Here is an 11,572-nt window from a genome sequence, read left to right as displayed (position 1 = left end):
TTGTATAATAGTCTCCTCGAGCAACCCATCCATATAAATTTGGACCAGAAAAATTTCTATTAGTTTTTCGTTCTTGTTTGTTGCAATGTGAGGCTTCAGAGGCCTGTCAAAAGTCCATTGCACCATTAAAATCGATCCAATCACTATTAGATATTTATACTGCCGCCAAAAACTTGAACCTTTCTCCAAACTTGACACATAAACATGAGCAAAACCGTCATTAAATTGTAACAGGGTATCGATACCACCGTCTTAAAACCCTTTGGTCTTATCAGTTCACACCTATCAAACTAAACTGTAAAATGTAAAATCTTGTTTGAAGGATCAATGTCTAATCGGTAAAATACTGCATTCATAAAATCATTGTACTTTATGTGTTTCTGTCACGATATCCTGATCAATAATACATAATTCCCACACATGAAAGTGGATCCATTCATCTGCACGCACTTTATTCTTCCTACCCCATCAATTTCAGATAGTGTATATTCTTTACTTTCCATCGTTAAGTAGTATACAAGACTACGGAGGCTCAAAGTGTAACCATCTTCAATGTCAAATGACTACTTGTCCGTCAAGAAAAAACAAGTACTACAAGTCGTGACTTTTCACCTTTTTATTTTTAAATATGTTTATATAATAAAACATTCACCAATTTGTATTAATTAAGATATGTGATAACTATTAAAAAAGAGGTGAACATTCGTAACTTTTTGTCTAACACATTCAAAACAACTGATGAATCAAATTCTCTATCTATTGAAACTGATGAATCAGCTGTTAGAAGAAATCAAAATATCTCCTCCAACAGATGGTTCATCTGATGCAATAGATAATCCATATATTGCAACAAATGTGTCATCTATTGCACATACAGACCATCTGTTGTAACAGAAGGTAAATCTGTTGTGATAGTGGGTTATATGTTGTGACAAATGGATGATCTATTGCAACAGCTCAATAATAATGGTTGTTATTAAGTCTCAAATCATTTTGAAAAGGTGAGAATTTTGAATGTAAAAGAAAAAGCTGTGACTTTTCACAGAAAATAAAAAGTCAGCAGTTTGAGTGTAATTAATACAATGGGGCTGAACAGTCGTGCCTTTTTTCCTAACACATTCAGATTCAATCCTTTATAAATAGATCCCTCCTCAATCTTCATTCTACTCCACTTTTATTTCTTATCTTTTTGTATTACATCTTCAACTACTTCTATTCAAAGAACATACTTTTTTCTCATTGAGGTAAGATTTTTTTGTGTAAATCTACCAGTTGGTAATATACGTTGTATTATATTCGAACTCTTTTCTTTACTTTTGTATTTACGTTTTTTGTCAATTCATATGTGTTATAGATATGGCCGATCCTGTTTTGGACATTACTATTTTGCGCGAAACCGTGCAGAAAATTCAGAGGCAGGTTAATAACTTGCAGAGGGAGTTGTTCACCATGAGAACAAGGATGTTCAGAGAGATGCAGAGGTTGATGAGGGCCCTGCTGCTGCAGATTAACGATTGATCGGGTGACAATTATAATAATGATGATGATGATAATAATAATTAGAATATATTTTTTGTAGCGTATGTATTTTAATTTTTCTACATCGGATCTATACCTAATGTATTTTATTTTTTGTTTAGTGAAAAAAATATTTTTGGTTGACTTTGGCTTTTTAATTCTTATTTAATTTTCATTCTGTCTATTTCTTCTTCTAAACATGTTAATATGTCGCCAATTGAAGGTAAGGAACAATTTTGAATCCAGTAGCAATAGCAATTTTGACTTTTGAGTTTTTTCTACAACTGGACCATGTGTGGAATAGATTGGTCAACGGTTGGATTTTTTACAACAGATTATCTAACTGTTGAGATAGATTTGTCATCTGTTGGAGGGAAACATTTCAGTTTGATAAACAGTATTGTGTTCATCCAGCTAATGTCCATCTGTTGCAACAGATGGGTAATCTGTTGAAAATAATTTTGTGGTCTGCTATAATTAGTTCATGTTTTGCCTCATTTTATTGATGCACAAGTTATTAAAAAAGATATTTTATATAATAAATGATAACATTTACGTTCACAACAATGAGTTAAATATATAAAATTCCACAACAAACAACAACACAAGTTTTTTCAATTACAACGATCATGGTGGATTACGATCCGGGCATGTAGTTCTTTTGTGGCCAGCGCTCTTACATACGGAGCACTTATTTCTTCTTGATGGAAGTGAATGTCCGAATCCACACCTCCTCTTATATGGACTTTTTTACGATTTGATAGTTCTTGGGTCAATATATGGAGGAGGTATTAATCTCCCCAAAGATCTGCAAGAACAACCCAAGATTCTTTAAGAGGCACCAGAGTAATATGTTCATTATATGCCACTGTATATTTTTTACCTAATAATATGGAGAGGAGTGCTCATAAATTTTAGTTCCATATTTTGCATCGTATTGAGCTCGAAGCGCTGCCATAGTACGTGGACAGGGTATTTTGTCTAAGTCAAAAACTCTGGACATACAGGATCTTATTTGAAGATCGATCGTGGCAACATCACCATGACCGTTGATACTGAACTTGTAATCTGCTATTTGATGAGATAATAACCTATTTCCCAGACTGATATTCGTTGATATTATTTTTTCTGCTTTTAGAATAAATGGGGTTCCTACATCCTCGAACTCCACACGCCTTTCGTGAAAAAATTGGCCATACTTCTTGTTTATTATTTCAAATAGAGCCATGATGAGAAATTCTCTTTCATCACTAAACAATGAATTCACCGATTCATCTATGTTTGACATCATAATATTGTACCTATACAAAAGAATCACTTAGTCCGACATCATACTAAACTTGTAACTCAAACAAGACATTAAATTCATAAGAATGTACCTGTTTACTGGACAGAATGTTCGGCTCCATCTTTTGAAATCGACATGTACGAGATGTTATACTGCCTTGGGATGCATATCCTCTATTTGATTGAAATGATCTGAAAACTCCTCTCTACTATATGTTTTAGCTGCTCTATAAAAAAGAGTCATGACCCTTTTATTGTGAAAGTTGGTCCGAATATTGTCTCCAAGATGCCTGATGCAAAAACCAAAGTGAGCTGAAGTAAAGAAAATTGAACTCATCTTTGGAATACTTGGATACCTATCCGAAACAAAATACAACTCTTCGGTATCTTTGACGCAGCTTCGCAATTGTTCAAGAAAATATCCATAAGAGGCATCACATTCCTTGTCTTCTACACAAAAAGTGACAAAAAAGATGTGATTCTCCGCATCTTGTGCCACCGCCGCTAGCAGAACTCCATTATACCTGCTCCTCAAGAAGGTACCGTCGAAGGCTATGTCTTTTCTCAAATGGGAAAAACCTTGAATCCAAGCACCGTAGGATACAAAAAAGTACTTGAACCTTCTATTTTCATCAATATGCAATGACGTCTTACTTCCAGAATTTGTGGACTCAAGCATGTAATGGTAGGCATCAAGGACTGCATACCCATGCTCGTGTGCCCCCCTTAACCAAGTCCTTGGAAATCCCCATGGTTGTATATATCTTCCAATAACTGACCAGGACACTTAATCCATAAGGATTTAATTGTCCATAACCCTTATAGAAGGGCCTTTGCCATCGAGGAATCTATTTTTGAAATATTCACCGAGGACCTTTATCGTGGCGTGAGCATTTTGGCCCGAAATATGCTCTGAACCATATGTGTGATACTTTTCATGTTTATGAATGATGAATCTGTCAGAAGTTAAGTACTTCACCGTTCTCAACCACCACTTGCAGTTCAGATTAGCATATTTATAGCAAAAGACTTTGCTCAATTTAATCACCTTCATTATTTTGCAATCTTTTTTCAAGCAAGAAATAAACAAAGTAGTAGATAGTTCTTTCTTGTCCTTGAATGACATTTCCTTGTAAAATCTGGTCTCGTCATCTTGACAATTGCCAGACTGTGTCGATCGATAAGAACTGCCCACCGTATTAATCGCATCAATGGGCATAGGTGTTTGATCATCATCTGAAATTTTCATGTCTAGATTATCCAACCTATCATCAAAGATGTCTTGTCGTTGTTCTTCTTCTATATTCTGGTTCTCATTCTCTCTCATTTTTTTCAACCACGTACACCCTTAACACTGGTATGGATGAATCACTAAGATAAGCACATAATCGAACCTGATTGGTTATCTTAAAAGGTAGTACCCTCTGATTTTCAAAGGAGCTATGCATGTAGCTGATGATGAGTTTTTCCGGTTGACAATTCAGTCCACAATAGCTAATGATTAAGTTCACAAAATCATCCTACGAAACATCGCTTTGGACTGTCATAGCTATCGTCTCTAGCATTTTATCCTTCTTCTAACGCCATACATATTGATTGCTCTTCTCGATTCATTGACCATGACAATCCGCCATTATTGTTATTGATCCCTCCATTAGTGTTACCTAAATAAAGTCATTTGTTAAAAAAGTTAATAGTGATTTCATAGTGCCGTAATTGAATCCCAACAGATGTGTAATCTGTTGCAACAAGTAAGTGATCAGTCGCAACAGATTACTTAGCTGTTAGGATTCATGTTATGCTTCTGAAGCTGATTTCAATAGACGAGTCATCTGTTGTAACAGGTGAATCATATGTTGCAACAGACTATACATCTGTTGCAACAGACGACACATCTATTGGAGTTGAGTTCAGATTCTATTGTAATAGGTTATTAATCTGTTGCAACAAATATTTAGCCTATTGCAACAGACGACACATTTGTTGGAATCGAGTTCAGGCTCTGTTCAACAGGTTACTAATCTGTTGCAATAGATATTTACCTTGTTGCAACAGATAACTAGTTTGTTGTAACAGATGGGTCATATGTTGCAATAGATGACTCAGCTGTTCGATTCATGTTACGACACTATAGAACCATAAACATGAATCCAACATATGTCTTCTGTTGTAACAAATTGCTCATCTTTCGCAACAAATGATTGATCTGTTTAATTAGATGTCTCTTATGTTGCATTCATGTTCGCGTTCTATCTATTTTTGATAAACAGCACAATAACAGTTACCCAGATGAAAAGTTCAATTAAAAATCATAATTTGACTTACCCAAGTCTCCTGTAAGTAATGCCCATGTATGAAACAAAATTTGACCTAAGAAATTGGTCAAATAGCAGCAGTAGCGGTAACAATGACAACAACAATGGTCGACAAAAAGAAGATGATAATGAAGCAGAAGATGATGAATAAAGCAGCAGCAACAATGAACAACAAAAATCGTGAAGAGAGAGAAAACAACAATGGATGAAAAGAGAGAGAAACGCGCCTTTTTTTCCTCCGTTTCCTGTTATATTAACTAACATTTGGATCAAAGTGTAAATTCAAAAACTTGTGGGTTATTTTTAAACTTTCTCAACTTTCTTAATCCATAATAAAGTAATTGTCACGTACACTCAATTATTAAGACTTGAGTCACCTACACCACATTTTCAAACTTTTTTGTCACTTTTAGCTCAAAGCTCCTAGATAGTTTAATGTGCTCATTAGCTTCTAATTCTAAGATGTGGATCATTCATTCAAGGCACGTTAACAATGGCATACTCCTCCTGCCCAATTTATTTCAGCGTAAGTATCTTATAATCTAATTTTAGCTCGACTCATGTATTAACTTAGCCCATTTTAACTTATTCAAATGTTGCCCAACTCACTCATGACACCCCTACCAAAATCCGGTAAATTTAGTTCAAATCTTGTATTCATCTTTAAAAATTTATTTAATGTATGTACAAATTATTAAATATAATCTAATGAGTAATTCGAAAGGACTAAAATTCCCAACTCATAAATTTCAACTATATCCCCTCTAGATGTCTCTTACATTATCTGTTGTATAGTTGCTAAACTCCTACACCACTTGAGCAGCATATGGCATCATGTTAAAACACTATCTTTGTCTTTCCTTTTTTTCCTGAAGGAGTTGACATTTAGATTAATTGCTAGTATGATATGTATTATGTATATATAGAATATATGCATTATATATTTACTAAAAATTACACAAATACACAACTTATGTTTCCAATATTACAAAAAATTCCAACTCCCTAAACATATTACAAAAATTTCAACATATACACAGAATGCTATGTATATGTCAACTATATTATGTATATTAATAGGGAGAGAGTAAGTAATTAAAAAAATGGGAGAGAGTATAATTCATTGGTATTTATGTTATTTATACTATTATTTATATTCTTCCTGCACTAGATTATGAAGTATGAGAATTTGTGGACTAGCACCTCACACCACACCTGTTTTATACTGTACATACCAATGTATAAACACAAAACTTAAAGAATATTGCTCTAACCAAAAAATAAGCTAAGAATAGTGGTTCGGGCCCTTCCCCAATCCCCGCACATAGTGAAAGCTTAGTGCATCGCATTGCCTTTTATTTGTCTGCAGGACATGATGTGATGGAAATTAGGCAGGTAATATAAGAGACAAGTTAGGCAAAGATTAATGATGCAAGAATTGTAATAGAGATTAGCGACGTAAGGATTAGAATACAAGAACCATTTCTTATTGAATGCTTAGTTTGATATGTTACAAATTAGAATACCGAATCCTGCATAACTTATGCAACTATTATTTATGAAGATAATACAAGTAACAAAGAAAGTACCATACATTGTATCAATAATGTTGGATTTTATGTGGAGAGTACATCTCCGATCCTTACCGCACCAACCAAACGACCCTAAGGATGTTCACATGCAAGTCATTACGTCTGCAGCAAGATAATTCTGTTCTTGATACATTTCAGTAAGTCTACTATCAACATTTACATGAATTTGAGGACGGCCTGCCCAAAAGCAATACCGAGAAAAGTTGCAATTGCAATACCAAAAATACCAGCAAGAATGCCCGGAACAACCATAGAAATCCACCCTTTGGCAGTGGCCATTCCACAAGCTGTAGTTGGGCCTCCTACATTTGCGTTTGATGCTATGAGCAATTGTTTCAGTTCAAATCGGAGCAGTTTCCCAATTCCAAGTATCACGGCCAGATGAACCGCAATCTGGATTACAGCAAACAGAAATATACTGGGTGCTGTATTGAGAACGTTTGATATGCTCCCACTGGAACCAATGAATGCAAAAAATACCTATCACACAAGATAATAAGAGAACAAGTTCGATTAATCTATCCCCAAAAATAATACAAAGAAAAAGTTTGTGCTAATATAAATATAGAGAAAAAATTGTTTTAAACGAAGGGCAAATGTAGACAATTTCGCAAATCACATTTGGATTTCCCTTTTCTAGATCACAGATTAAGATTTTTGTCTCTCAAACTCGAACTGTGGTTTCTGCATTTCAATCATATTTTGGTTTGTACAATTTCTACTCTCTATGCATATAAATCTGTAAGGAGTCATTTTGTTGGGCAACAAGTTATCCGAGGATCAGTTATCCCACCCCCTGAATGTGGAATGAAAATAACTCTACAATCCCGGGATAAGTTATCCCGCGGTTTTATCCCAACCAAACATGGATAAACTCATCCTAAAACTAATCTCGGAATTAGTTATAAGAGAATTATCCCAACTTACAAATGCAGTTATTCTGAATGTTGGAACTAGGCTTCTCAAACTTATCTAGTTGAGCTTTATATCCTGAATTTGTCTTAAATGTTCATATTGTGCTCTTGCAGCTTTGTCTTCATTGCACAAATTATACAGAAAACAGGTCAGATTATTTTCGGCAATAACATGCTACATCGGAGAAACTGAAGAGGGTATAAAGAATTGGTCTTTAGTGTCTAAGGTTGTGTTCATTACAATTCAGCAGTGCAAGAAACTCAACGCAGATATTTGAATTTACTTATACTTGGTCAAACGTATGAAGTTGTAAAAACAACAGTGAATTCTGACAACATTCAAATAGCATTGTACATCCATATATAAATTGCGGGAATGTACCTGCATCAGAATCAGTGCCACAGCCTCACCAGACGGCGCAAGGTAGGCAAATTGCCTGGGAAATGAAGTTGCTAGAATGACAACAATAGCTGTAACAATGGGAAGGATACCTCCTTGAATACCAAAATGCTTACTCAAAAGTTCTCCAGCTTTGCATATAGCAAAGGATACAGCAAGAGCAGTAGCGGTCTGCAGTACAGGTAGCTTGTTACCATATTCAGATTCCCCATCAATCTTGTCTTCTGAAAAGAGTTCCAAGTATTTTTTATTTATCTTTTGGAAAAGGTAACAGAATCATAAAAGCTCTTAGATAAAAGAAAACAAAAGTTGCAATGCATAAGAAACAAAAACATAGCCCAGTGCCTGTTACAAGGTCCGATGATGACTATCAGAGAACTCACATCTTCTACAAAAGCTTAGTTACACCAAACGTGAAATAAAAATATACAATTCATCTTTATCTTCTGTTCATAGTTAACTATTGTTAGAATATGAGTAGGAACAGGAATAGCATATAGAATCCTACTAGAAAGGGATTGTAACGTAGTGTCCTATTAGGAAAAGGATTGGAATGTAGTGTCTGTAAACAAGGTCTCAATGTAATAATGTAGTTACAATAATTCAATTATATTCTTCTCTAATATTTTTCATATGGTATTCAGAGCTTCTACGATCTTGATAAAGAATCAAAGAGCTTCCGCTGCCGGTGGGCGGTTATAATCCATTATGCTGCCCGTTTGGCTAATTACTATGTTAGCAAAAGTTGGGTCACTGTGTATCATTTTGTTGACTATTTTCTCAGATCTGATTTGCATAGCATCGTGCACCTCCTGGACTACTCATATTTAACTTGCATAGTACCGTGCAACTTTCCGGACTACTTTCTCATTTCTGAATTGCATAGCATCGTGCATCTTTTCGGTGACTCCTCATATCTGATTTGCATAGTTCTGTGAGTCTTTCAGTGACTCCTCAAATTTGATTTGTGTGGGGTCGTGCAATCATTCCGATCAACCCATATAATTTCTCTTTTAAAGTAGGATTGTGCCATCAATCTACCCTACCAATATAATTTTTCTTTGTCAGTGGGGTCGTACCATCATTCCGACCCTACCCATATAATCTTTTCTCGAACTATGACCACTTTTCAGCCATCCAATCTAATAATCCAGTGAGAGCATCTTCCAACCAGTTTTTCAATGACTTTCTTGTTCAAAATCTACTCATCTCTTGATTTCAAGATGACCCATATATTTTATATCGATTTTCGGTAATTTTGTAGTGATAGTTAAGACTTTCTGGCAACGTTTACTACTTTTCCAACTAATTTTTCAGTTTGTTCCTTTTCAACTGAGGTCTCCCAGACGTCCAGAGCAATCCTTATCAGTTTTCTTACAGATTCTTCACCAAGTCCCTCATTGATCCTCGTATTAATTACATCAATAACAAGCTTGGTACATATGTCTTTTATGCACTAGCTTGAGAGGGAGTGTTAGAATAAAAGTAAAAATAGCCGTAGCATATAGAGTAACAACAACAACAACAACAACAAACCCAGTGTATTCCCACCTGGTGGGGTCTGGGGGGGTAGGATGTACGCAGTCCATACCTCTACCTCTGAAGAAGTAGAAAGGCTGTTTCCGATAGACCCCCGGCTCAAGACACGCGGTACCACACAAACACATAGTAAAGCACAGCACAAGGTTACAAGATTACATAACATAAATACGGCACCCATAAGTAATCTAAAACAAAGGAAAACACACAGATCCATAATAAAACATGGGACACGGGCTCCTAACATGCATAAACCCCCACCAAGTAGTTCCCTACACTAGCGACTCAGGCTGGCCCTAGTCCTCTGCCCTGATTCGCGTCCTCCAGACCTTCCTATCTAGGGTCATGTCCTCGGTGAGCTGTAACTGCTCCATGTCTCGCCTAATCACCTCACCCCAGTACTTCTTCGGCCTACCCCTACCCCGCTTAAACCCATCCAACGCTAGCCTCTCACACCTACGGACCGGGGCATCCATGCCCCTCCTCTTCACGTGTCCGAACCATCTCAATCGGGCTTCCCGCATCTTGCACTCCACTGGTGTCACACCAACCTTCTCCCGGATGTTCTCATTCCGAACTCTATCCCCTCTAGTCAGCCCACACATCCAGCGCAACATCCGCATTTCTGCCACCCTCATCTTTTGGATGTGGGAGTTCTTCACTGGCCAACACTCCGCTCCATACAACATGGCCGGACGGACTACCGCCCTGTAGAATTTGCCTTTAAGCTTAGGCGGCACCTTCTTATCACACAGCACCCCCGACGCGAGCTTCCACTTCATCCATCCCGCCCCAATACGGTGCGAGACATCCTCATCAATCTCACCGTTACTCTGGATCACGGACCCGAGATACTTGAAACTCTCCCTCTTACCTACCTCCTGTGATTCCAGCTTCACTACTACCTCGTTCTCCCTCCTCATGTCATTAAACTTGCATTCCACATACTCTGTCTTGCTTCTGCTCACCCTGAACCCTTTATACTCAAGGGTTTGCCTCCACACCTCTAATTTGTCGCTCACACCCTCTCGGGTCTCAGCTATCAGAACTACATCGTCTGCAAAAAGCATACACCACGGCACCTCCCCTTGAATACGCCGCGTCAACACATCCATTACCACTGCAAACAAAAAGGGACTAAGAGTAGATCCCTGATGCAACCCTGTCCGGACCGTGAAATGTTCTGAGTCTCCTCCCGCCGTCCTCACCTTAGTTTTCGCTCCATCATACATATCCTTGATTGCTCTGATATATACCAGCGGTACTCCCCTCACCCCCAAGCATCTCCAAAGCACCTCCCTAGGGACTTTGTCGTAGGCCTTCTCCTGGTCGATAAACACCATATGCAGGTCCTTTTTCCTCTCCCTATACTGTTCCACCAACCTCCGTACCAGGTGAATTGCCTCCGTCGTCGAGCGGCCAGGCATAAATCCAAACTGGTTTTCTGAAATAGACACTATCCGTCTCAGCCTCACCTCGACCACTCTCTCCCAGATTTTCATAGAGTGACTCAATAACTTAATACCCCTATAGTTGTTGCAACTCTGGATGTCCCCCTTATTCTTATAGAGAGGTATCATGGTGCTCCACCTCCAAGCCTCGGGCATCTTTGCCGTCTTGAAGATTTCATTAAACAATCCCGTCAACCACCTCAGACCAGCCTCTCCAACGAACTTCCAAAACTCGGCCGGTATCTCATCCGGCCCCGTCGCCCTACCCCTTCGCATTCTGCGAACAGCCTGTCTAACCTCTTCTACCTTAAAACGTCTACAATAGCTAAAATCCGACACTCCTCTGAGTGCTCCAGTTCCCCTAACACAATAGCTCTATCCCCTTCGTCATTCAAGAGCCTATGAAAGTACGACTGCCATCTATTCTTAATGTGGCCGTCTTCCACCAACACTCTACCGTCCTCCCCCTTAATGCACCTCACCTGATCGAGGTCACGACCCTTCCTCTCCCTAGCCTTAGCGAGTCTAAACAACTTTTTCTCCCCTCCCTTCCCCT

The 11,572-nt window shown here is 37.8% G+C and overlaps 1 protein-coding gene across 2 annotated transcripts in view; it reads right to left on the bottom strand.

Annotated features, from left to right (window-relative positions):
* Positions 1–6,585: 6,585 nt before the first annotated feature.
* Positions 6,586–11,572, bottom strand: part of LOC107856501 (uncharacterized membrane protein YjcL) — a 33,249-nt gene continuing 28,262 nt past the window's right edge. For both annotated transcript variants that reach the window (XM_016701505.2, XM_016701506.2), the window contains exons 5-6: positions 8,009–8,250; positions 6,586–7,192 (exon numbers count right to left, since the gene is read on the bottom strand). In XM_016701505.2, coding sequence (XP_016556991.1) covers positions 6,869–7,192; positions 8,009–8,250 — 566 coding nt within the window. In that variant the 3' untranslated portion in view covers positions 6,586–6,868. The remainder of the gene's footprint in view (positions 7,193–8,008; positions 8,251–11,572) is intronic.

Source organism: Capsicum annuum, chromosome 7, assembly GCF_002878395.1.
Source record: "Capsicum annuum cultivar UCD-10X-F1 chromosome 7, UCD10Xv1.1, whole genome shotgun sequence".
Lineage (NCBI taxonomy): Eukaryota > Viridiplantae > Streptophyta > Magnoliopsida > Solanales > Solanaceae > Capsicum > Capsicum annuum.
Note: the sequence above shows the minus strand (reverse complement) of the source record. Positions and strands in the feature narration are given on the sequence as shown.